The sequence below is a fragment of the Carcharodon carcharias genome, chromosome 18, assembly GCF_017639515.1.
Source record: "Carcharodon carcharias isolate sCarCar2 chromosome 18, sCarCar2.pri, whole genome shotgun sequence".
NCBI lineage: Eukaryota > Metazoa > Chordata > Chondrichthyes > Lamniformes > Lamnidae > Carcharodon > Carcharodon carcharias.
The window spans coordinates 70,859,037-70,886,982 of record NC_054484.1 but is presented as its reverse complement, the minus strand read 5'-3'; the positions used below and the strand labels follow the sequence as shown (position 1 = coordinate 70,886,982).

Genomic DNA, 27,946 nt, shown 5'->3' with positions numbered 1-27,946 from the left:
GATAGTTCTTTGATCTAATGAAGAGATTTTATGTTGAGTATGCTGAAAACTCGCAATACCTTGTCTTGGTTTTAGAGAAGTTTATTTTGGACTGTAATCATGTAACATCATGTAGTACTGCCAACAAAATCTGTCCAAATGCTCTGGAAGATAGCTAATGGGTGGAGGATCATACTGTCATTTTGAAAGAAGCTAAAATCCTCCAGAACAGTCTGGAGTATTTGAAGTGGCAACATTCTAGGGAGCTTTTTTAAAAAAAAAATCAGAGTGCTATGCCAATGGATTGGTCCCTCCACCAGTTCTCTAAGTGGGTGTTGGATCCCTTTCTGCCTTTGGAAGTAGTTCTTCTACGTTTCTCAACTGCTTCTCTTACAACAGCCAAAAGTATTCTTTGTCAATTTATTCTTCTCCAGTGTTGATAATTGTAGAGGTCACCATTTTGAGATTGTCATTGTCTTTCAATCAGCATATTTTACTAATGCATTCTTTTAAGATAATTTTGTGAATGACCCAACACTACTGTTCAGAGCATCTTTATAAAACTTGTATTGTTTAGCATTTACCAATGCTATCCAATATAAATTTAATTTACTGCTTTGCCTTTACTTGTCTTTCCCAATTTTGTCTATTTTGTTTTAAATTCTGGTAAAGCTCTCATTTTAATTAAAACTTGCGTTCCTTCTCCCAGAAGGCAAATCTGTTGCCTACAGGAGTAGGGGGAAAGTCCCTTTCTGTGTGTATCCTGCTGAACAAACTGGAGAATGATATGCATGTAGATAAGTGTATATAAACCTGGTTAAATTAATTTATTAGAACCAGGTGCTTCTCATCTGCAGCCTTGTGTTTTCAGGTTTTCAGACTTTGCCATGGTTTCAAAATATAAGATATTATACTTTATCTGTTACTTTCTTTATCAAAATTAAAATTGTATTTGCCTAGTGGGGCGTGAAGATATGGATTTTTGACTAACATAAGGTTGTAAAAATTTCAACATTCAAGTTCATCCCTGTACTAAGACATGGCTGGATAAAACTACAAGTTGGATCTTTCGTGTAATCATCCAGAATGATATAGTCAGTTCCTACCACTACTGTTTATTAAATGAAATGGTTCCAGAAACATTGAATGAAGTGTTACAGTTGGAATCATTTTATAATGTATACACATGATAAGTCCTGTGCTTGTATAATGGATAGCTGCATATAAGTGACATTTATGAATTAGCTAATAAAAAGTTGTTATTTGTCATATATTTCATTTTGTCTGCTCAGAATCCATACTGAGCACTTTCGGGTCAGATGTAGCGTAGCTAGTGGTAAGACAAACTTCCTCCTTTCTGCCACAAATGCCTTAAAAGGGAAATGTATTCTGTGTGTTTTCATAATTTAACTGTTACAATAGACATATGTACTGATGTGTCCATCATCATTTATCATCAAGTTTTACATTTCCAAAAAACAGATTTTCTTTATAGTGCTTTCATTGGGGTGGCATATTATTTCCAGTAGCAATATGAATGGCATCAATGGATTGTGGTAGATGGATAGACTTGCCCATTAATGTTACAAAAACAGCAATGTATTGGTTAGATGCCTGCATAAGCCAGTTCCCTGGATGCCTCTAACTAACATTTAAAATATTAAATGTGAATGCCGTCTGATCATTCATTAAGTGCGAATATTTCCCTGCATAGTATTTAGAATTGTGTGATAGTTAAGTAAAATGCAGATCTCCTTTAGTACAACTTCAAAAGAATGTTACCCGCAGTGAGATATTTTAATAACAGCCACTATGATGGCTTCTCTGAGTGAGGCTACCAGTTACGTAAAGAGTTACCCTCTTGACTTGTTGTCCAGCAACTGGATTGAGACTCCTCAAGCTTATTCACTTAGCACTTACATTTCTAGTAAAGGGTAAAGCTGGGTCATGGGATGGAGGGGCACTGTTCATAATCCACTTAATCACATAGTTGGACAGCATTTATAATAATTAAACTGATATCCCTGGTTCCTTTATCAAAAAACAGAAAATGAAGAAGTGCTTTAAGTGAACACCTTTTGGGATTGGATTTTTCTTGAAAGAATCAAATTTTCAGAATTTTTAGCTCTTTTGCATATTAAAATGCCAATATATGTCATTCATGAATATACAGACTAGTTCAGGTCATTTATATCCGCAAACAAATCTGAAATCATCTTAGTTTCTTGATTTAAAAAAAAATAGAAATATGACTATATACTTCAAATTGTTTGAGACAAGCCCATAAACCTCAAAGACTGGCGATACTGTAGCTTTTTAAGTGCTCTCACTTCGCATGTCTTTCTGGAATTTCTCGCTTACCAAACTCAGTACTGATCTTCTAACAGTTTTAGAGAGCAGAAAGTACATGATTGGGTCCAAGCAACTGTTGAAAGCAGAAAGCAAGAGTGATATCTCATTTGTTTTATTCAGCACATTTTTCCAGTAACAGCTTGTTTGGTGGAGCTGAGATGCGATGTAGAAGAACCGGGAGATATGATATGGAACGAAGCAGACGGTGAAAATGAAAGGAACAATGAATGTTTTTGTTGCAGCGCTGCTGAGAATTTTGCTGTTGGGAAAACCAGGCTTTTCTACACTGAGTTTAGAAAGTTTTTTTGCAATTTTTCCATATGAAAAAACGAGGCAAAAAAATATAATCCAAAAATTAATCACAATAACAAGGTTTATGTATGCTTTGAAGTGATCTCTTTCTCTGTAATGGAAGCATTTGGAATTGTCAGCTGTTCTGGGCTCCAAAAGCATTGGTACAATAGTCAGAATGGAGACAAACCAGACGGCAGCACAAATCATTGTGCTTTGCGTGGCATTCCGAAATTTATAGTGCTGCAAAGGCCTTGTTATTTTTAAGTACCGATCCACACTGATGAGTCCTAAAAGTATAATGCTAATATACATGGTCATGTAAAATAGATTGCCTACAATACTGCAGAACAATTTTCCTAATATCCATTGGTTATGATTTGCATGATATGCTATTCTGAAAGGGAGGCAGGAAATTGAGAGGAGGTCTGCAATTGCCATATTGATCAGATAGACATGGATGGAATTTTTCTTGTTTTGAATGAAGAAAAATATGCACAGTGCTGAAATGTTGCTGATCAGTCCAGTTAGAAAAATGAGAGAGTATGTTACAGAAAACATTAGGAAGCTCTCATGTATGGTGCAGTTTTGGTCAGCTGATGTATTCACCTCCATTCTTGCCTTAAGTGATTTATTTCCATTTTCTGACAGCCAGTAGCTCATTGGCAGATTGGTAGTTCCCATATTTTCAGGCAATGATGATAATTTGAGAGGAAGTGTCTATTTCTGTAATGAAATGGAATCTCTATTAATATGAAGCATATTAGATGGCAAATGACCAAGGCAAAGTATATTTGTAAGACATAATTTGTAGGACGTTTGTTAGACCAACCAGCCTAACATCGGTTGTGGGGAAACATTTAGATTCCCAGATCCAGCGCAAAATTAATGATCACTTGAAAGAACATGGGTTATTAAATGGACGTCAAGCATTTGTTAAAGGCAAATCATATTTTTGATTTGGCACCTTAGTTATGTGGAGAGACTAAAAAAGCTGGAATTGATTTCAATAAAGCAGAGTAGATTATGGGGAGATTTAATGGAGATGTTCAAATTGTGAGGGGATTTGGTAACTGTTTCCACTGGCAAAAAGATGGAATGCCAGAGAACGTAGATTTAAGATATTTGACAAAAGAAAAAGCAGGATGAAAATTTATTTTATGTTGCAAGTTGTCATCTGGAATGCACTATCTGAAAGCCGGTGGAAGCGGATTCAATTGTAACCTTCTAAAGCAAATTAGACATATACTTGAATGGAAACTTTTGCAGGGCTGCGGGGAATGAACAGGGATTCAGATTAATTGGAAGTTCTTTCAAACTGCTGGCATACATATTATGGGTTGAACAGCCTCCCATGCATTGTGATTCTATGATCAAGCTTAAGTTTTAACTGGGTCTGTTCAGTGTTCGTTAATGTAAAATGTTAATTTTAAACAGGAGACCGTTGATCCCTGCCTGCAACAAGTAACAAAAGAAACTGCTGCAGAGAGACACCTCACATGTTCATAGTGGCACTCTTCATATTGCATTCTGAATTGACTTTAATCTCTAAAGCTAGAAAGGCTTTTTTCTAGAATTAGATTTAAAATTCTAGAAAAAAGCATTGTTGACCACTCCTTCGGTCTAGCTTCTATCCTGCTTATTGCTGTTGACCTGTGATATAGACAATAAAGCATTGTCTCTGCACCAATCTGATATAGTTGATCAAACTTTCCTCTTCCAACGCATTGCTTGCCTCTGTTATTCAGCTCTTTGGGACTCTTCTTGTGTGGTTCCACTCCATTTTTGCTCGAACGGAACCAGCACGTCTTGAGCAATGTTGTCTCTGCCCTACCTTAAGAATCTGTCCTTAACTAACTCCTCTTCCTCATCAGGATGCTGCTCCTAAATTCATAGGCATAGGATTAGCTTCCATGTGCATGGTTAGGATATCCAGCTGTATCTTTCCATTATCTCTCCAGACTCCACAACTATCTCTGCACTGTCAGACTACCTGTTTGACATCAAATTGGATGAGTAAAAAATTTTGTTTCAATTTATATTCAGGAAGACTGAATCCAAAGTTTTCGGCGCCTACCATAAACCCCATTCCCTTTCTACTGATTCCATTCCTTTCCTTGGTGGTAATTATTTAGGCGGAGGCAGATCATACACAACCCCAAAAAAACCCAAATCCTGTTCAACAAAGAATAGTGTGGAAAGAGCAGGAATGGTGTTGGAATTAGGGAGAGGCAATCGCGTAGTGGCATTGTCGCAGGACTAGTAATCCAGAGACCCAGGGTAATTCACTGGGGACCCGGGTTCGAATTCAATGAAAATCTGGAATTAAAAGTCTACCAATGACCATGAAACCATTGCCGATTGTTGTAAAAACCCATCTGGTTCACTAATATCCTTTAGGGAGGGAAATCTGTTATTCTTACCTGGTCTGGCCTATATGTGACTCCAGACCCACAGCAATGTAGTTGACTCTTAAATGCCCTCTGAAATGGCCTAGCAGGCCACTCAGTTGTAACAAACTGCTATAAAGTCACAAAAAAGGAAAGAAACCGGACAGACCATCCGGCATCAATCTCGGCATCGGAAACGACAGTGGCAACCTCAGCCCTGTTGACCCTGCAAAGTCCTCCTTACTAATATCTGAGGGCTAGTGGCAAGATTGGGATAGCTGTCTCACAGACTAGTCAATAACAGCCTCACATAGTCATCCTCACAGTCATACCTTACGGATAGTGTCTCAGACACCACCATCACCATCCCTGAGTATGTACTGTCCCATCAGCAGAACAGGCCCAGCAGAGTTGGCGGCACAGTGGTGTACAGTTGGGAGGGAGTTGCCCTGGGAGTCCTCAACATCAGCTCCAGACCCCGTGAAGTCTCATGACATCAGGCCAAACATGGGCAAGGAAACCTGCTGATTACCACGTATTGCCCTCCCTAAGCTGATGAGTCAGTGCTGCTCCATGTCGAACACCACTTGGAAGAAGCACTGAGGGTGGCAAGGGTGCAGAATGTACTCTGGGTGGGGGCCTTCAATGTCCATCAAGAGTGGCTCAGTAGCACCACTACTGACCGAGCTGGCCAAGCTTTAAATGACAAAGCTGCTAGACCGGGTCTGCAGCAGGTGGTGAAGGAACCAACAAGAGGGAAAAACATACTTGTCCTCGTCAACCTGCCTGTCACAGATGCATCTTTCCGTCAACCTGGTGAAGCTATAACACAGGACTACTTGTGTGCCAAACAGCATAAGCAGCAAATGTTAGACAAGGCTAGGCAACCCCACAACCAACGGATCAGAACTAAGCTCTGCAGTCCTGCTACATCCAGTTGTGAATGGTGGTGGATAATTAAACAACTCACTGGAGGAGGAGACAGCTCCTCAAATATCCCCACCCTCAATGATGGAGGAGCCCACCACATCAGTGCAAAAGATAAGGCTGAAACATTTGCTACAATCTTCAGCAGAAAGTGCCGAGTACTCTCAATCATCAGTAAAATAATGGAAGGGGTCATCAATAGTGCTATCAAGTGGCACTTGCTTACTAATAACTTGTTCACTGATGCTCAGTTTGGGTTCTGCCAAAGCCACTCAGCTCCTGACCTCATTGCAGCTTTGGTTCAAACATGAACAAAAGACCTGAACTCCCGAGGTGAGGTGAGGGTGACTGCCCTTGACATCAAGGCAGCGTTTGACCGAGTGTGGCATCAAGAAGCCTTAGCAAAACTGAAGTCAATGGGAATCAGGTAGAAAACTCTTGGTTGGTTGGAGTCATACATAGCACAAAGGAAGATGGCTGTGGTTGTTGGAGGTCAGTCATCTCTGCTCCAGGACATCACTGCAGGAGTTCCTCAGGGTAGTGTCCTCAGCCCAGCCATCTTCAGCTGCTTCATCAATGACCTTCCTTCCATCATAAGGTCAGAAGTGGGGATGTTCGTTGTTGACTGCACCATGTTCAGCACTATTTGTTTCGACTCTGATACTGAAGCAGTCCATGACCAATTGCAGCAAGACCTGGACAATATCCAGGCTTGGGGTGACAAGTAATATTCGCACCATGCAAGTGTCAGGCAATGACCAACTCCAATGAGAGAGAATCCAACCACTGTCCCTTGATGGTCGATGGCATTATCATCATTGAATCCCCCACTATCAACATCCTGGGTGTTGCCATTGACCAGAAACTGAACTGGACTAGCCACATAAATACTATGGCTACAAGAGCAGGCCAGAGGCTAGGAATCATGTGAACAGTAACTCACCTGACTCCCCAAAGCTTGTCCACCATCTACAAGGCACAAGTCAGGAGTGTGATGGAATACTCCCTACTTGATTGGATGAGAGCAGCTCCTGCAACACTCAAGAAGCTTGACAGCATCCAGGACAAAATAGCCCACTTGATTGGCACCATATCCACAAACATTCACTCCCTCCACCACCGACGCACAGTAGCAGCAGTGTGTACCATCTACAAGATGCACTGCAGGAATTCACCAAGGCTCCTTCAACAGCACCTTCCAAACCCACGACCACTACCATCTCAAAGGACAAGGGCAGCAGATAGATGGGAACACCACCACCTGGAAGCTCCCCTCCAAGCCACTCACCATCCTGAATTGGAAATATATCACCATTCCTTCACTGTCGCTGGGTCAAAATCCTGGAACTCCCTCCCTTACAGCGCTGTGGGTGTACCTACACTGCACAGACAGCAGTGATTCAAGAAAGCAACTCACCACCACCTTCTCAAGAGCAACTAGGGATGGGCAATAAATGATGATCCAGCCAGCAAATGCCACATCCCATGAATGAATTAAAAAAAAATGTTAATATGGGGAATGTTACAAATCAGGTTGAACATCTGCGAAATAGTGATTATAATATAATTAGGTTTAGTAAAGTAGTTATGGAAAAAGACAAAGGAAAATCAAAGGTGAAAATATCCAGTTAGAAAAGAAGTCATTTCAGTGATTTGAGAATGGATATAGCACAGGTAGGCTGGAAACAAGTATTGGCCAAAGAAACATTAAATGAATCTTCAGGGCAGAGGTATTTTAGGTACAAGCCAAGCATATTCCCAAAAAGAGGAAAGATAGATCTAGTGCTCCCTGGATAAGAATAGGAATAAAAGGTTAAAATAAAACAGAGAAGGGGGATTAATGACAAATGTCATATACAAAATTCAGCAGAAAACCATACAGAATACAGCTCGTTCTGGATATAAAAAGGGCAAGTAGAGCATACAAAAAAGATTAGCGGCTTACATTAAAAGAAGGCAAAGATTTTCTCTAAATTTATTTTTTTAAACGAATGTTAAAGGAATGGTGTGGCCAATTAAGGACAAAAAGGAGCATCTTGTGGAGGCAAAGGACATGACTGAGTACAGAATGAGCACATTGCATCTGTCTTCATAAAAGAAGAGGATGAAATTAATATCATGGGAGAGGAGAAGGGAGCAGGGATAATGGAGAGGATAAAAATAGAATGGAGATGCTAAATAGGTTGGCATCAATCAAAATTAACAAATCACCTTGTCCCAGTGACATGCATGACAATGACTGCAGCAACTACCTTCAAGAAGGGAGATAAATCATGTTATGAAAACTATCAAGGTATTTCCCTCTTATCCATCACATCCTGTGGCTGAGGAAATCCTCCCAGAGACACAGTATGGCTTTAGGCCTTTCAGAGGAACCTCCGAAATGGTCTATGTTGACAGACAAATCCAAGTAAGATGTTGAGAGCAATGCCAGGAGCCCTTCTTTGCATTCATAGACCTGACCAAAGCATCTGACTTAGTAAATCATGAGGATTTGTGGATTGTGTTTCGAAGATTTAAATGCCCAAGAAACTTCTTTACAATCCTGCAATTGCTTCTTGAATTTATGACTGCAACTTGCTTGAGTGGGAGATCTAGACTGGGGTCTAGCAAGGCTGTGTGATGGCCCCATTACTATTTACAATCTATTTGACAGTGGTCATTCACCTTATCAAAAATCAACTGCCCTCTGGTGCACGTATAATGTACCCTCTAGATGGAAAACTCTAACATCAGCTGCCTCCGTAAAACTAAACTGACCACCGTAAATATACATGATTCGGAGTTCGTAGATGAGTGCAGTGTTGTTGCCAAGTTTGCATCAGATTTGCAAGCTACTCGATCTCTTCAATTCAGCGCACAAAAAACTCGGCCTGTGCTTAAACGTTGCCAAAACAAAACTCATATCAATCCACATCTGGTCAGCCAAATATTCCATCTCCTATATATGTTGAACAGGAGACTCTGGAATATGTTGAGCACTTCCCATACCTTGGCAGCCACCTCTCAAAAAGCCACCATTGATGAGGGGATCCAGCACCAAATCAACTGCGCCAGCATAGGCTTCTACAAACTATGGCAACAAGCATTTGACAACAAAGACCTCTGCAAGTCAACCAAAGTCCTAGTCTACAGAGCAGTTGTCAACACCACACCCTTGTACCTGAGTGAGACCTGGACAGCCTATCAGCAATTTATAAGAGCACTGGAGAAAGTCCATCAGCAATACTTCTGCCACATTCTCCAGATTGAATGGGAGGGCTGTTGAACAAATGGTCTTGAAACTGGCTCCACAAGCATTCGGGTAAGATTCCTGCGTAATCAATTTCGATTGCTTGGACACTGTGCCCGAATGACTAAAAACAGTCTCCCCTTAAGGTGTTTTCTCAACTCTCAAATGGCCAACATTCCAGGAGAAGACACACAAAATGTTCCAAAGACACTCTGAAGCTCAACAGCATTTACATTAATGACTGGGAGGAGCTTGCTACCAGTCGTTCAGAATAGCAACAACTTGTCCATCAAGCTACATCAAGCTTTGAGTCCCAATGTCTTAATGATGAGGCAGAGCAGCAGCAGAGAAGGAAAGAAAAGGAAGCAAATGTTCTAGCCTGCATCCAAGTACCTCATTGAATGTCCTGCCTCTTTTGCCCAAAGATCTGCAGGTCAAGAATCAGCCTGTTCAGTTAAATGAAATTTGATGGCAGAAACTTGTGATCCTGAGTAGACCTCGAATCGAGGGCCTGCTGATGACTACAAGAGTCCTAGGTCGCTAAGGAAAACTAAGGTGGAAATGGCAGAAGCTCTGACCAAAATCTTTCAATCCTCCTTGCTGATGGTAATTGTGCCAGGAAACTGGAGGATTGAAAATGTTACCCCGCTGTTCAAAAAGTGAAAATGGATAGATAAATCTGGGTTGAAATCTTTTCGGCCCCTCAAAGGCGCAATGGCAGGCAAGGGAGAAGGGTGTAAAATTGGGCTCCATTCCAGCAGCACATTCCCAAATCTGTCCCTACCCACCACCGCTGTAAGTTTATCAGCAGTGGAGGAGGCTTTGGGTGGTCTGCTTGTGCACAGGCCAGTTCAGACTCTTGAGTAACCAGTTAATGGCTATTTAAGGGCCTCCTGCCACCGCTGGGATTTTACCCACATCAGGACAGTTCCACACCAATTAAAACCAGTGAAACCTCAGTGTAAGGTTGGGGAGTGATTGGGGGTGGACCCTCTTTGATGGGCACTGTGTCCATCAGTGGCCCCTCCCCCAAGATGTGAACCTTCCTTTCCCAATGCATTTTCACCCCCCAGCCGCACCCCTTGCCCTTTCCAACCACCCCCCCCCCCCCCCCCCCGCCCGGCCAGGGCCACACTGACAGACCCTGGTGAGACCCCAGATTCCCCTTACATCCCAGCTCCAACGCTAAATGCCTTCCCCTCAACCTTGTGGCAATCCCAGTAGTGCCCACCAATCCCAGTGGCGCTGCTTGGACTCCCCTCCGATTGGCTGGCAGGTATTTGATGCAGTACTTCCCCTTGGTGAGAGGAGGATGTCCTGCCTCAAGCCAATTATAGGGTTGTCATCTGTTTAATGGCTGCAAGGTGAGCTGACAAGGTAGAAGCAGGCTTCTCCAACTTTTACACAAGGGGTCTAAATCACAGCCCCCCAGCATAAAATTCAGCCCCTGGTGACTAAAGGCCAGCCAGTCGGTCAGTTAGTAATGAGAAGATTCCTCGAGACCATTGTCAGGGACACAATTAATTCTTATTTGGAGAAACATAAAGTAATGGGGGACAGCAAGCATGAATCTGTTAAAGGCGAATCATGGAGACTAATCTGGTTGAGTTATTTGAAGTAACAAGTTAATGATGGTAGTGTAGTAGATATAAATATGGACTCACATAAAGTACCATGTGACTCTTATTTGGAAAATGTAAGCATAATTAAAGGGCCAAGGTTAACTTGGGTATTTAATTGGCTAAGGGATAGGAGACAGAGAATTTGGGAATGGATGTTTCTCTGATTGGAGAGAAGAATGCGGTTGGTGCATATTTTTTGATATATTTATGTAAATATAATATTGACTTGGGTATTCAGGGCATAATTTCTAGTTTGCAAATGACACAAATCTCATAAATGTAAATATAATCAGGAGGATAATAGCAGATAGGACATGAGCAAGAGTGGTGAATTGGCAGACACCAGGCAAAAGAAATATAATGCAGAGAAGTGAAGTGATACATTTGGTAGGAAGCGTGAGGAGAGGCACTATAACAAAATGGTACATTTTTAGAAAGGGGAGCAGGAACAGTGGGTGCACGTACATAAATAAATCATTACTGTTGTCTTGGCAGGAAAACACAGCATTTTTTTAAAAGGCATGTCGGATGCTTAGTTTTATTATTACACACACAGTTCAAAGCAAGGAAGTTATTTGAAACCTTCATATTACACTGCTAGGCCTCAGGTAGAGTATTGTTCAATTCTGTGCATCACACATTTTAGGAAGAATGTCAAGGGTGTAGAAGATGGTACTAGGGATGAGGAACTTCAGTGATATGGAGAAACTGTTGGTGTTCTTGTTCTCATTAAAGCAGTTAAGTTAAGAGATGTTCAAAATCATGCACGATTTTGATAGAGTAAGTGAGTTTCTAATGGCAGAACGGTCAGTAATCAGACGACATCGATTTAAAATGGTGGGCAAAAGAACCAGAGGTGACATGAGAAGGAAAAAAAATGATGTGCAATAAGTTGTGATCTGAAATACATTGACTGAAAGGGCAATGAAAGCAGATTCTACAAATTTCTCTTCATTTCCCCCTCTAGTTGTTTTGACAGTTATGTTAAATCTATAACCTCTGGTTACTGATCCAGAGGAAACAGGCTCTCCCTATACCAAAGCCTCTCATTTTTAATACTTCTATTAGATGTTCCCCTTAACATTCTCTGTTGTAAGGAAAATAACCCCAGTTCCACCAATCTCTTCATATAGTTGATGGCCCTCCTCCCTTGCATCATCCTGGTAGACCCTTTCTAAGGCCTTGACATCCTTCCTAAAGTCTGTTGCCCAGAATTGTACACAACTAGCTAGTGATTTGTAACTGTTTTTCATAACTTCCTTGTTTTTGTATTCAATGCCCCTATTTTCGAAGTCAAGAATTCCATACGCTTTCCAAACTGCATTGCAAACTTTCCCTGTCACATGAAGATTTGTGATGTGCACAACCGGTTCTCTCTGTGCTTGCCCCCCATCTCCCTGCCCCCATTCACTTCAGTAGTACAACTTCAGTTGAGTACAAAGCCTCTAATAGATTACCAACCTACCAGGCACTTCACAAATTTACTATTTGTGTAATTCTGTAAATCTAGCCTCCCTCTTCTCAAAAAAACCCCTTGACCCCATCCTCCTTGCAAACTACTGTCCCATCTCCAACCTCCCTTCCTTCTCCAAAGTCCTTGAACGTGTTGGCACCTATCAAATCCGCTCCCACCTTTCCCATAAATCTATGTTTGAATCCCTCTATTCAGGTTCCTGTAACAGTACCAAAATGACTCTTATCAAAGTCACAAATGACATCCTGTATGACTATGACAAAGGTAAACTATCCCTCCTCTGCCTTTTTGGATTGTCTGAAGCCTTTGACATGATTGATCACACAAATCTCCACCATCGCCTCTCCACTGTCAATCAACTGAGTGGGACCGCACTCACCTTGTTCCATTCTTACCTGACTAATCACAGAGAATCACTTGCAATGACTTTTCTCTCTTCACCCACACTGTTACCTCTGGCATCCTTCAAGGATCTCCCCTTGGCCCCCTCCTATTTCTTATCTATATGATGCCTTTTGATGACATCATCTGAAAGCACATCATTAGTTTCACAAGTACGCTGATGACACCCAGCTCTACCTCACTACCACCTCTTTTGCCTCCTCCACTGTTAGTAAATTATCAGACTGTTTATCTGACATTCAGTGCTGGATGAGCAGAAATTTCCTCCAATTAAATATTGGGAAGACTGAAGGCATTGCTTTGGTTCCCATTCCAAACTCTGTTTCCTATCTACTGACTCCATCCCTCTCCTGGCATCAGTCTGAGATCAAGCTAATCTGTTCACAACCTTGGTGACACATTTGGTCTCAAAATTGGCTTCCAACCTCATTTGTACTATCACTAAGACCACCTATTTCCATCTATGTAATATCGTCCGCCTTCGCGCCTATCTGTTGCTAAAACCCTCATCGTGCTTTTGTTACCTCTTGAGTATTCCAAAGCACTCCACATTCTGCCCAACCCCCACCCCTGTGAACTTGAGGTCATCCAAAATTCTGCTGTACCTGTCTTAATTCGTACTAAGTCCGGTTCCCCTGTCACCCCTGTGCTCATTGACATATGTTGGCTCCTGGTCAAGCATGTCTTTTGTTTTTAAAATTCTCATCTTTGTCTACAAATTCCTCCATGGACTCCACCCTCCATACCTCTGTAATCTCCTTGACCCCAACAACCCTCCAATATATATCTGCGCTCCTCTTGTTCTGGCCGCTGATTTTAATCGCATTGTCACTGCTGGTTGCATCTTCAGTTGCCTTGGTCTCAAGTTCTGGAGCACCCTGTCTACACCTGTACACACTACCTCGCTTTTCTCCTTTAAGACACTACTTACAACCTAACTGTTTGACCAAGCTTTTTGTCTAATATGTAATCATGTTTTATTAGTATAAAACAAATGTACAAATGATCTAATATGATCTAATATCTCCTTATGTGGTTCAGTGTTATACTTTGTTTTACAATGCTCTTATGAAGTGCCTTGGGATGTTTTATGTTTCAGAAGCCATATAAACATAAGTTGTTGATTTGCATTAGGAGGGGTGAACATTGCCATTCATCTTCTAAAAATTGATTATTTAGCCAGAAGAGTGGATCTTTACTCACACCAATGTAATACGCAAAACTATCCACAATTGGCAGAGTGAAATTTGGGCCTGCAAGTCATGCAGTACAAATACTGAACTGCACTCAAGTATATACAGCATGCAATATGTGAAACAGTCTGGAGGTTAACCTATTTCCTTTGCACCAGTTCCTTTTGGTGTTTTGTTCTTGAACTTTTAACTGACTTTGTAGTATTTATTGTAAAATACAGTAACTTAATTTTGCTTAGCCAGTGTCTACTGAAATTGGTGTAAGCTTAGATACTTCCATAATATTCAGTTGCTAAGCAGAAAACAAAACTAAATTTAAAATATTTTAGTCATTGTATTTTTATAGGATTGCATTGAAAAGCTAGCCCTCTCTCTCCCTCTAAATCAGTAACTAAATCAGGTATGTTATAGCATCTAGATTGTAACATTTTTAAAGCATTTACATGAAAATATTGACCAATTTTCTTCACCCAACACCATAACTGTGGGAAAAAAATCACAAATTTTGGCAAAGACATTGTCTATCTAACATTGCTTCTGTACTATATGATTCCTTATAAGTGACATCGATCTATTCCTGTTTGTATTTTTTTTATTTGATGTTTCACAGGAGTTCTTTAGTTAAACTTCCATGCTTTACTATGTTTAAAGGAATAATAATCATGTTTTATTAGTATAAAACAAATGTACAAATGCCAAGTGTGGTTTTTAACATTTAGAGCCCATGGGCTTTGATATTATGTTAATTGTGTGAGGGTATTTACTATTGCATATAGATGTGCCAATGCCTTTGGGGTGTCCTTTAGGGAAGGAAATCTGCTGTCCTTATCTGGTCTGGCCTACCTGTGACTCCAGACCCACAGCAATGTGGTTGACTCTTAAAACTATCTTCTGAACAAGGGCAGTTAGGGATGAGCAATAAATGCAGGCCTAGCCAGTGATGCCCACATCCCATGAATGAATTTTTAAAAATGTGTGTAATGCATCATTCAAACCACAGTGTGAACGTATGGCCTATATGCCTTAGCTTTTCCAATAAAATGCTGAATTAATTACGGCAGTAATATAAGCAACCCTAAAACCACAAAGCTGCAATAGCAGAGAATCTAGTGCTTTATCTGTATCATCTAACTTGAATGATAGGTATCAGTTAAGTTACATGAAGCCCTGCTTCTCAACATCTGGGCTTGCTCAACATCCACTTTTCCTCTGTCCTACTTGTGGTCAACACCCTCTATTTTATATTGGCAACTCCCTTTTAGTGTTGGTCACAATAGCGAAACAGCTGTCAAGAAGAGTCATTTTCAACTTAAATGTAAACTCTCCATGGTTGCTGCTGACCTGCTGAGTATTTCCAGTATTTTCTGTTTTTATTTCTGACTTCCTGCATCCACAGTATTTTACTTTTCTTTTAGTAAAGAAACCTGACTACTAACATTCAACTTAAAATACTAAGACACTTTGTTCACCAATTCTTTGGTAACCTCCCATTATTAATTGTCATTACAAGATGTGCTGAACCAGGCTCACCACTCCACATTCACCCTCCTTATCTGGTTTTATTTATTTTTGCGCACCTATATTCATTTTATCTGTTAATTCTTGGTTTCCTAGTCTATAAAGGTGTTAGGCTATTCCCTATTCTTTCAATCTCTAGCAAGTGTTTGTCATCTTCCTAGTTCTGCTTCAACTTAAACGCTACCATAATATTGGTGATGGAACAGCATTGATAACCCAGAGGTTGAGTTCAAATAGTCTCACCATGACAAGTTGTGAAATTCAGTAATATATGGCCAACCATCAGGAAATGACCATGAAAAGTTATCAGATTATTGTAAATCTAATCTGGTTCACTGATGTCCTTTACGGAAGAAAATATACAAATCCTACCCGTACTGCACAAGATAGATGCCAGTCCCACAATACTTAGTTGATTCTTATTCCTCTCCATAGTGTTTAGCATCTCTAAAAGTAATTCCATATGCCAACCCACCAGCTTCATCAGAAGGCAGCTAGGAAATAAATGTGACCTTACCAGTATTGTCCACATCCTGACTATTGAACTAATTGTGCATTATCCATCATTTCTCAAAGTCATTGTATAGGACATTTGTCTCAATTGATTAAGGGTAGGTTTTCCATCAAAATACATTTTGTTTACTGAATTTATAATCATTTCTGTTTTATTTGTAACTAAGTTAAAGATCTCTGCGCTTCTCCATTTCTGACCTCTTGCACATCCCTGATTTTAATTGGTCTGCTATTGGTGGGATTAACTCAGCTTTGGGTAAAGCTGTGGCAGATGCATTCCATGTGGGAAAGTTTGAGGTCGCTTATTTTGACCCTAAAAAGATAGTTCAGAGTATTGAGGTGATTAAGCTGATTAAAGATTTTGATAGGATAGATTGAAATTATTTCAGCTGCCTTGTTCCTAAATTCTGGAATTCCTTTCGTAAACCCTTCCACCTCCACCTCCCTTTCCTCTTTAGGATACTCTTTAAAATCTACCTATTTGGCCAAGCTTTTGGTCATCTGACCTGATATCTCCTGCTGTGGCTTGGTCCCAAATATTTCTTATTATTAACGCTCTTGTTTTGCACCTTGATGTTTCGCTACATTAAAAATGCTATTTTTTGCTGCTGTTCAATTAACAATTAACAATTAAATGCTCCTGCAGCAATTTTTGTGTTTATAATTTTGACAGTGTTATCCAGAACATTGCTTAAAAAAAAGTCCCCTTGTGTAAGCCTCTTTAAATTTATATTTATCAATGCTTTCAGTCCTCTTCTGCAAGGGAGTCTATAGATTGAGTTTGCCACTCAATCCATTGTGCACGTGTGATTTTCAATGCATGCTTTGCACCGCTAGTGAGGCCCAATAAATGGCATGTTCAAGCAAATTGCAGGCAGTTGGTTATGGTCACATTCTTAATCCTTAAATTGAGACATGCTTTGTTGTTCTCAGCTTGTGTCTGCAGCCTTTCTTTTACTGGCTTTTGGACTTTCCATTTTTGACACTGTCAGTTCCTTTAAGTGGATGTGGATGTTACATGACTTTGTATAAACTCCAGACCAACAATCCTCTGTACCAATGGTTATAGCTGGGGTAATCCCCTGATGTGGCAGATGAGTCCTAGGTCTTAACTATTCTATGATTCTATATGTCAGACCTTGGTAAATTAAACCATATCCTCAACTGTGGCTTTAAAAACATGTGAATGCAAGTGAATGTTATATTACAGAATATATCATAAAATTTGCCAGCTAGTGTCTCAGGGCCAAGCTGGTTTAAGAATTTGTTTAGCAAGTGTAAGTTTGCACTGACTTCTGTAATTCTGGGCAGGATTTTCCCCTCCATGCACTAGGTGCAATGCCAGGCAGGAAAAGCAGCATTTTTCCCGCTAGTCATAATGGCATGTTTTTGTACCTTATTGTCTGCTTCCTGCCTAACTAAATATGCATCAGCAGGAAACACGTCGTATCGCTGGAGGGCAGCCTCTGATTCAACTGCGATGCCATGACCTCAGTGGATCATCATTCTAGGCGCCATATTTGAACCACAGCTGCACACAGCTTTCTCAATGTCTTCAGCCCCGGACTGTTACAAAAGAGAGGTGGCCTCGAAAGGGAAGAAACATGCTGTCCCCCAAGCTCAGTGATGCCTCACTGGGTCGCCACCTTGATGAAGTCGAGAATGGCCAGAGGAGGTCCACAAACCTTTCAACTGTGGTTTTGGACACGGTAGCCATGGTGGTCACCGCCAACCCAGCACAAAGCAATCCAGTGCAGAAAGAGAATGAATGATCTCATCCGTTCTGCCAGGGTAAGTCAACTAGCTCATAACTTTCAACACTCTCATTCACAAGCCCATCAGACATTCGCAGGATGACACTCCACAGGGATCTCGTATGCTGCCAGCTCAAGGGACATCACCACTCACTCTTCCACACACACCTTCACATCTCCATCTGGGCTCATATCCTGAGTACCTCACATCCTCATCCCGTGCACAGCTCCACTTACTGCCCACACGAGGCAGGCATCCTTATCTTCTGCCTTGGCATGGGTCCTACTCTCAATACTCCATCTGTCTTTATACAGAACACGCCCGCCCACAATAGGAGGGAGAGATACCAGACAAGTAGTGGCATGGCCAAAATAAAGTTCCTTGCTGCCTTTGAGGAGCATCCTATTGAGCTGGCCAGAGCAGACCAGGACCGTTCATGTGGCAACGGTGAGGTTGGTGGCACACACTCAAGTGGGGATCCTCCACCAGCTGATCCCTCAGATAACGATGCTTGCATTGTCCTGTTTTTGAGTTGGCTGCCATACACTAATTATCTCTACTCTCTTTCATAGGCACCTCTGGAAAGCGCCCCAGGGACATCATGAGCCAGCCTCCATCTCCAGCCCTGAGGACACCTCAGATGAGGCGTAAATGACTGAAGGCTCACCCACACCTTCCACCAGTGCAGACACTCACTCTAGACCTCGGAGTCACAACCTGATAAGCACAGTACATAATCTGTTCCATAGCAGGTGGTGGCAGGGACATCCAACATTGCCAGTCCTCGGAAGACAGCTGGAGGCCAAGATTTCACTGAGTCTGAGTTAAGCACCCTGCACCTTTTGGAATCCAGAAATATGAGCAAAACCCAATGTCCTGGCTAGTTCAATCTCTAGCGAAGTGTACATAATTCTGGGCCGTGGCAAAAAGGGAATCTGTTACCCCTATATGCACATGTGCATGGAAGCTTGAGAAATCCTACAGAGATCCCCAGTGGAGCCCTAGAAAGCCACTTGTGTGGAAGTTAAGAGCAGCAGTGACTTTCAGCCACTGACAATGGATGCCCTCCCAGTCCCCGTGGCATCAACTCCTGCAGAATGTGGCAGGTGTGAGCCACCAGATCCCTGGACACGCAGAGGCATCAACGACACTGTCTCTGACTCATCTGGGGAAAAGAGATGCGTGTTCTATGCACCCTCAGTCTTGAGAGCTGCCTATGCGCAACATTTCTATGAGCCTCATGCTCTTCATCCAGAGGCGAATCTGCTGCCCTTTGCTCATCAGAGTGAAGCTCCTCCTTTTGGTGAACCTAGCGCTGCTGTTACAATCTTCTCCACCCTACCTCCCTCTCTGCCTGTGATTATGCAAGCAACAATAAATGCAGCCTCCATCTTCCTGAAGGTCGTCTCTCTGTAACATCAATAATAAAAATAGACCCACAGACATTTACAACACAGAAGGAGGCTATTTGGCCCATCGTGTCCACGCCAATCAAAAAAGATCTGACTACACTAATTCCACTTTCCAGCGCTTGGCCCTTAGCCCTGGAGGCTATGGCAATGCAAGTGAATATCTAAATAATTCTTAAATGTTATGAGAGTTTCTGACTCAACCACCCTTTCAGGCAGAGTTCCAGACTCCCACCACCCTCCAGGTGAAAAAAATTTCTGCTCAACTCCCCTCTTAGCCTTCTACCTCTTTATTAAATTATGCCTCCTGGTTATTGACCCCTCTACTAATGGAAAAAGTGCCTTCCTATCCACCCTATCTATAACCTTCATAATCTCATACCCTCGATCAGGTCCCTCCTCAACCTTCACTGCTCCAAGGAAAACAATCCTAGCCTATCCATACGTCAGACCTTCCAGCCCAGGCAGCATCCTGGTAAATCTCCTCTGCACCCTCTCCAGCGCAGTCACATCCTTCCTATAATGTGGTGACCAGAACTGCATGCAGTTCTCCAGTTGTGGCCTAACCAGTGTTTTATACAGTTTCAGCATAACCTCCCTGCTCTTGTATTCTACGCCTCAGCTAATAAAGGCATGTATCCCATATATCTTCTTAGCCACCTTATCTAACTGCCTTGCTACATTCAGGGATCTGTGGATATGCACACCAAGGTCCCTCTGATCATCAGTACTTTCCAGGGTCCTGCCATTCATTGTATAATTCCTTGCCTTGTTAATCCTCCCCTAGTGTATTACCTCGCACTTTCCCAGGTTGAATTCCATTTGCCACTGCTCTGCCCACCTGACCAATCCATTGATATCCCCCTGCAGTTTACGGCTATCCTCCTCACTGTTTACCACCCTACCAATTTTCGTGTCATCCGCGAGCTTCTTGATCATACCCCCCTACATTTAATTCCAAATCATTTATGTACACCACAAACAGCAAGGGCCCCAGCATGGAGCCCTGCAGAACCCCACTGGAAACAGACTTCGTCACAGAAACATTCTTCTACCATCACCCTTTGCTTCCTGCCTCTCAGCCAATTTTGGATCCAACCTGCCACTTTGCCTTGGATCCCATGGGTTCTTACTTTCTTGACCAGTCTGCCATGAGAGACCTCATCAAAAGCCTTGCTAAAGCCCGTGTAGTCCACATCAGATGCATTACCCTCATCACTCCTGGTTACCTCCTCAAAAAATTCAATAAAATATGTCAAACATGACCTCCCCTTAACAAATCCATATGACTATCCCTGATTAACCTACGTCTCTCCAAGTACAAATGTATTCTGCCTCTCAGAATTCTTTCTAGTAACTTCCCCGCCACTGAGGTTAGACTGACTGGCCTGTAATTTCCTGGTCCCTTTTTTAATAATGGGACAACGTTAGCACCTCACCTGTGGCCAGAGAGGATTTGAAAATTACAGCTAGGGCCCCTCCTCTCTCTCTCTCTTAATTTGCTCTAATATTTCACAGCCCTGCACCCTGATGTCTATACCTGCATCGTCCTTTTCCATTGTGAAGAGCGACGCAAAGTATTAATTGAGAACTGTACCCACATCTTCCGGGTCCCCACACACATTATCTCTATGGTTCCTAATTGGCTCTACCCTTTCCCTAGTTATTCTCTTGCTCTTTATATATTTTAAAAACCCCTTTGGGTTTTCCTTTATTCTACCTACCAATGCTTTCTCATGCGCTCTCTTAGCTTTCCTAATTGCCTTTTTAAGTTTCTCCCCGCGCCCCCACTGCACTTTTTATACTCCTCCAGGAATTCTGCCGTATTGAGCCCTCGGTATCTTCCTTAATCCTAACCTTTATGTCCCTTGACATCCAGGGTCCTCCGGACTTGGTCCCCCGCTTTGTCTTTACGGGAACAAATTTGCCCTGTACTCTCGCTTTCCACCTGCCCAGGCTCATTTCTGAATATTAGGCCTAGAACTGCCCCCTCCCTTGTTGGGCTTTGTACATACTGGCTAAAAGAGTTCTCCTGGATGCAATCTCATACTATTACTGCCTTATTATTCTTACACTTCTCTGAAATTTGATTACATATTTGATCCTCTATCCCTCCCTGACTGTTTGGGGCCTATAGTACACACCCAACAGCGTGTTTGCCCCTTTTGTGTTTTTTTACTTCTACCTGTATGGCCTCATTTGATGATCCTTCCAAGATATCATAATATCAAGATAACAAGACATGAGTGTGCACCAGTCACTAAACGTCCTATTTGTGTTGGTGACTTGTGATTGACTGTGGGTTCAAGGGCTTGGTTCCAGTGTCAGCACCTAGTCGCTACTATGATTTCCCAAAGCGCCCGCCCCCCCCCCCCCACCGCCAAAATGACCAACTGCTATGAGATTGCTTTGACCACAAACTTGGATGTGCTGCTTTTAGCCCAGGTGCTGGGATCCTCATTCAGTGCACTCTAAGAGCACACTTTGAAATACACATGAGGGTGAATGTTTAATGAGGGAGTGAGATTATTTGAGGGGGGTTGCTGCTGAGGGTTTCCATCTGTGAACCTGCCAATGCCAAGATTCTGAATTCCTGTTCTTAAGACATCAGCTTATCCAACTGCCCACTTGCTGTTGACTTCATTATCACTCTGGGGAATTTCCACACTTGGAACAAGAGGCTATCACAAGGAGATTGATTAGTGGCACAATTCGGGATTAGTCTCATGAATGAGCTTCATTGTTTAACTCTTCTGATTCCCTGCATTGTCATTTAAAGGCTCCTAACATGTCTCAGCTGTACATTTTCCCTCATTTGGGAATACGTGCTTCAGTTGGTTGTCCATTTAATCGGCCCCCCAGTGCAGTGCACCACTGCTCCAAGACACGCTCAGAGCCTGCCCCACCAGAGTTTTTTCTGTTTAATTTTCTACTGCACCATCACTTCAGGTTGCAAGATGATGGTGCTCAGGTTTTACTAACAGACCAGTTTGGACCCTCCAATAACACTCAATCCTCCCCTGTAATCCTTGATCCCATTGTGATTGTGGTGGATATCCCTGTGTCATTCTCTATCGTTTGAGGTGGATGTGCCTATGCCCTATGTGGACCTTACCCCTCCCCATCTTGAGGCCTATTGCAGACATAGGGACTACCCCCCCGCCATGAGACCTTCGAGTGCCCTTGCAATATCTTTTCCAATCTGTAGGCTACAGATGCCTCCCCTGACTATAATTGTGCCATCTGCGGCCCAGTATTATGCTAATAAACTCCTGAACTGATGCGTGTGAGGTTACAACCATGCACTGTGCACAACATGCTGGGCATAACTAACACTGGACATGACTGACAACCCCTCCCCCTTCCTGGACTGGGACAAGGACAGTCTTTGCAACCTCAGCAATGTAAACTGAAGCATTTATTCACTCTGTGATCCTCCCATTCTGGCCCCAACTCGCTTATATCCTTCTGTAAGTGACACACTCTACATTCTGGCCCAAAGGATGCTTCCACCACACCCCCACCACCCCACCACACCCCCTAGTAATGTGTCTGGGTGCAACCTTCCCCAGTCTTCCACATTCCCCCCTCCCCCAGGGGAGCCCTTGCCCTCCAGTCCCTTCCTTTGCCTCTGTCTTGTCTCCTGTTCTCCCCCCCACCTCTGGTCGAGTGCTTGCCTTCTAGCCTCTTCACTTGCCTCTGTCTTTTTTTCCCTCCCCCACAGTCGAGCCCTTGCCCTCCAGCACATTACAATCCAACCTCACCTTACTGCTTTTCTGATACGTAGAGCTTTGCCTCTGAAACTGCCCCCCGAAAGCACTATGGTGTTGCCAATGAAGCCTGGCATGGAGTCAGAGGTGCCACAAGCATGCACAATGCACGGTAGGTGAAAGACCTCGAAGTCATGAGTGAAATGCAGTTCGCCAGCTGGTGTGTCCTATTGATCCAGCATGGGGGTTATTCCAGTCAGCTGCCATGATAATGAGCATTCATGAGATTCAAATGGCATTCCCACATGGCGCAACAAGAAACACATGCTGTCATTGAGGTCTGGAGTGGATGGTCGCAACCCACTTGATTGGCACCCTATCCACCCCCATTCAACATTCGTTCACTTCACTACTGATGCACCGTGGCAGCAGGGGGCACCATCTACAGGATGCACTACAGCAACTCACCAAGGATTCTTCAGCAGCGCCTTCCAAAACCCATGAGCCCTACCACCTAGAAGGACAATGGCAGCAGATGTATTGGAACACCACCACCTGCAGGTTCCTCTCCAAGCTGCACACCATCCTGACTTGGAACTATATTGCCATTCCTTCACTGTCGCTAGGTCAATATCCTGGAACTTCCTACCGAACAGCACTGTGGCTGTACCTATACCACATGGACTGCAGAGGTTCAAGAAGGCAGCTCACCATCACTTTCTCGAGGGAAACTAAGAATGGGCAATAAATGCTGGCCTAGGCAGCGAGATCCACACCCTGCTAAAGAATTTTTAAAACTCTGCCGCAAAAGATATTTGAGCAAGAGAATTATGAAAGTTCTGAATAACTGTCTATACCCTTCCTAATCCTTATTCATTATAACTTTGTTCTCTGCGGCTTAAATAGTAACCATTTCTCATGCCCGTTATATCATATATTGTTTAGAGAAGAAACTCGATTTATGAAAATAATGTCTGTTAGCTTTTTCTCACAAAAGCAAGTTTAAAAACCCAATTTGAAACCAATATTATTTATATGCTGATTATTTTGGGATGAAATTGAGTATTTGTTTAGATTTTCTTCGTTCCTTTGGTTACTTGGGGATGAATGCCACTTTCCTGAATATTCTTATCTGCTCAGCCTGGAGATATTTGTTTTTAACTAGCAATTCTCTCTCTGTGAAGGAATAAATTGTACCCTGTAAGTTATGTAAAATTCCTAAACATTATCTTCTCTTTGAGCGGTTTATACATTTTGAAACATTTTCCTCTACTCCATTTTTGTGATGTTTTTAGACTGCACAGACATGAGTTTATACCATCCAAAGCAGCTGTGAGATGCAAGATTGTTGTAGTGGAACAGCATAGTTGAGATTAGGAACTCAAAAGTAAGAGAAGTTTACAGTGACGACCACATCCCACCACTCCATTTGGCTGCAGAATGCTACATCATTTAATGTAGGAAATCATGAGAGAGAGTCTGAGAAACTGAGCTGCCCATAACACCTTGGATCTAATCAAGGTGAGTTGGTTTCAAAGGCAGCCACATGGAGTAAGCTGCATGCTTTCACTAAGCATTTTTTGGCTCCTGGGTTTTTATTGTCCTGCCCACTGGCGGGAACTTCTGGTCCCGCCAAAGTCAATGGACTTTTGACTGGTTCGCTGCAACCACTGAACCCGCCGCTCAGGGGCCGGAAAATCCCAGCCTGAGTCTCATACAGGGCTGGATTTTCATCTTCAAGGTGGGTAGCAGGAGTTGGGAAAATTCCCAGCTTGGCCCACCTGCCCCAAGAGAAAGTGCCAGGAAAGACAGGATTTTCATTGTGGTGAGATGGGGGAGGGTTGATGGGCAGGTGCGGACTGCAGTCAAGCCAACCGACCCAGAAAAGAGTCATAGAGGTCCACAGCACAGAAAAGAAAAGGGTCCTTTGGCTCATCAAATCTGCGCCGGTCAAACAAGCACCCAACTATTCTAATCCCATTTTCCAGCACTAGCCCATAGCCTTATATGCTATGACATCATAAGTGAGCATCCAAATACTACTTAAATGTTATATCTGCCTCTACCACCCTTTTTAGGCAGTGAGTTCCAGATTCCCACCACCCTCTGGGTGAAAAAATTCTTCCTCGCATCCCCTCTAAACCTCCTGCCCCGTACCTTAAATCTATGCTCCCTGGTTATTGATCCCTCCGCCAAGGGGTAAAGTTCTTTCCTGTCTACCCTACTTATGTTCCTCATAGTTCAGGGGCAACCACAGGAGCTGCCAAGGCAGGCTGTTCAAAAGGCCCACCTCAGTGCTGTGGGACTTCATCCTTGTTATGAAAAAAGGAAAGTCCTCCAGCCCTCATTTTCCCATGCCCTTTCCATGGCCCCTCATGTCCCCATGCCAAGCTATAGCACTTCCAGGCCTATTCATCCCCTATAAACTGTGTGGAACCAATGAGCCCTATATTGATCATAGAATGTATAAAAAAAACTTTAAAACAAAAGTCATTCACTGATCACTTTCCACTTTCTTAAAGAAAGCTTTTTATAGAGGCCAATAAGAATGTCAATCATCCAGACCATTTAAAATATATATAGCTGAAATAGCAACCACTTAAGACCTCTTATTTTGTGTAAATCAACAATGTGCAATTGACAGCAGAGTACAGAGAGCCAGAGCAATGTTTTCCCTGGAGCTCAGGTGTTTCAGCACTCTAATGGATGACTGGGCTCTCTGCTAAGAATGGCATGGGGGAATGAGGGGCCATAGGGGGTGGATGGTGGGGGGCACACTTTGGCTGGGGGGAGGGCATGAACTTGGCTTTCAAAAGGTTCCCTCATGCAGACTATGGTTCATGACACCCCTTGAGTTGCTGTGCTCCATGACTCTTGGAAAAGCTGACCTGACTCCATGAAAACTGCGGAGGACTAGGACGTGCCTATCCCGCAAAGGAGCTGGCCAGGTCTGGAGTGCAGGGTGTGTGCTTACAATCCAAACCAGCTGGCACCTTTAAAGGCACCCCTAAAAATCAGAAACCCCAGGAATGAGCCAGGAATTCCAGACTCAGATTCCAGCTGCCATTTTCACCTTCCCCCAAAGTCTCCCCGATTCCATGAAAACCCAGCATATTTTCTCAAACTCATGAAAATTCGATACAGTGCACCAATCCTACTCAAAGAACTCATCTGTTTTTTTTACTTGAACATACTTATATTTGATAATTTGGCTTGGTGGTTTTACCTCAACTCTAATTCAACTTGTGCATTCAATTTGTACTTCAAAATTTGGACAAATAATCTTAGGCTGACGCTTCAGGGCAGTGTTGAAGGAGTGCTGCATTGTTGAAAATGCCATCCTTAAGATGAATTTCAAACCAAGTCTGTTCGATGGGTATAAAACATTCCTTGGCAGTATTTCAAAAAGAGCAGCGAGCTAGTTCTTCAGGTGTTCTCATCAACATTGATCTCCAATTAAAACACATTTACTGGTCATTTTATCGCCTTTGTTTTTTTTTGAGAGACCTTGATATGCATAAATTGGCTGCTGCATTTGCCTTGTAAAAACACCAATCATTGCACTTCAGAAGAAAATTAATTAGCTGTGATGGGTTTTGGTTCATCCTGAGAATTGAAAGTACTATATTAAAACAAATTAATTCTTTGTATGCTCAGTTGCAACAAATAGGGAAGAATCTCAGATTATTTGCTGTCGAAACGTTTAATATCACTTACAAATATATTCATGCAGAATTCTTGAAGGGATGTCTGATGATTTCCTCTTTCAATTACTGCATCGCACCCCCCCTCCCCCCACCCTCTCTTATACAGTGAAGTAATCTTACTGGTGCAAATTGTTAGAATGTTTTTTTAATTCATTTCAGTATTTTGTACATTGCTATTTATATGTGAAATATTTCAGAACTTTGAAACAAATGCTGCGTAGATGCTGTATGAGCAATTGGAGAAGGGTTTTTCCATGCCAGTTATTAACTGTGCACCCTTCTCCCCCGCTGTCAATGTTTCCAAATACCACTGAAAGTTCAGTGTCTCATAATTTCATTTATCTGTAACTATTTCAGTTTGATTGTTTGATGTAAGTTGTTATTTTTAAAAATACTTTTTTTTCAAAATTGCAGTGCATTTTTTGTTTCTCTTATAGCAAACAGTCAAGAAACATCCAAACTCATGGTAAATTTTCAAAGTAAGTTCTATATAAATGAAGCTTATCACGTACCTGTGAAGATGTCTTAATCCTGTCCGTAAATGGACACGGTGTTAGTTATCAAATCAATTAAAATTTCTTTTTCGATACACAAGGATCTTGAAGTTAGCTTTTCATAAGGAGGTGCCCAGTGTTCGAACTGCTTGATGTAGAGAGACTTAGCTGAAACCTATTCCTCTTTTATTTCTAGTAGACTAAATGCTTATGGCTTTTCGTTCTACTGTGGTAGTTCTGCTGACGCTGTACATTTTCCTGTTTGCATCTGTTTCCTTTCCCCTGGCCATGCCTATTAAATGGTATTTTAGAGTAAAATTAAAATTCTTCTCTATGATAATGCTCTCTTGAATTTGAGTTGGACATACATAATGACAGTGATAATAGATCAGTGTGCCCTTGGGTATGTCACAAAGAGATACTAATGTATATAATGTTATTGGAAATTATTTTAAATTGGATTTGTAGTAGGGGCTGTGTCTGTGGGTGTGAATGTGTGTGTTAATTGGATTAAAGCCAACCAGTCTGGGCACTTTGATGTATAGTAGTCTTGAGCTGCTGAACAGATAGGTAAAGGGGACATCTGCATTTTGTTGAATAAACTATTGAAAGACTGGGGGTGAAAATCTTACATCTAGCTAGGAGACACCAAGCAATATGTTTATGATACTAATAAAAGTGGTACTGTGAAAGGGATTTTATTGTTAAAAGAGGTGGAGTTCAAAGGGCCTGCTGATACCATGAGAATTTGCATTCAAAGGGGAGGCTATGTATATACAGAAGAGTTTTGTGTGTGGAAGTCAGAGGCATGTGATTTCTAAACGTCTGGAAGCCTACAATTGTCTGCAAAGGAAACAAATTGAAAGGAACCTCATTTTGACTTTGTAAGATAAAACATTCTTTGCCTGCTGTCTGTTTAAAGTCTATGGGTTATTGTTGCCTTGGTGAAGATCTTAGGAGTGATTAATTTGGGGATTT

General features: G+C 42.2%; 2 protein-coding genes across 9 annotated transcripts in view; one reads left to right on the top strand and one right to left on the bottom strand.

Moving 5' to 3' along the window:
• LOC121290408 (probable G-protein coupled receptor 34) overlaps positions 1-27,156 on the bottom strand; it is a 64,935-nt gene extending 37,779 nt beyond the window's left edge. The window contains exons 1-2 of one of the 3 annotated variants that reach the window (XM_041210843.1): positions 26,987-27,156; positions 2,294-3,348 (exon numbers count right to left, since the gene is read on the bottom strand). In XM_041210843.1, coding sequence (XP_041066777.1) covers positions 2,296-3,306 — 1,011 coding nt within the window. In that variant the 5' untranslated portion in view covers positions 3,307-3,348; positions 26,987-27,156 and the 3' untranslated portion in view covers positions 2,294-2,295. Of the gene's footprint in view, positions 1-2,293; positions 3,349-26,986 lie in introns of those variants that run through there. The other 2 variants (XM_041210845.1, XM_041210844.1) reach the window with 2 other exon arrangements.
• Positions 1-27,946, top strand: part of caska (calcium/calmodulin-dependent serine protein kinase a) — a 494,230-nt gene that overhangs the window by 264,735 nt on the left and 201,549 nt on the right. The window contains exon 1 of one of the 6 annotated variants that reach the window (XM_041210839.1): positions 26,923-26,953. The exons of 4 other annotated variants lie outside the window; for them this stretch is intronic. The gene's annotated coding sequence lies outside the window, so the exon portion shown is untranslated. Of the gene's footprint in view, positions 1-26,922; positions 26,954-27,829; positions 27,853-27,946 lie in introns of those variants that run through there. One more of the 6 variants, XM_041210840.1, reaches the window with a different exon arrangement.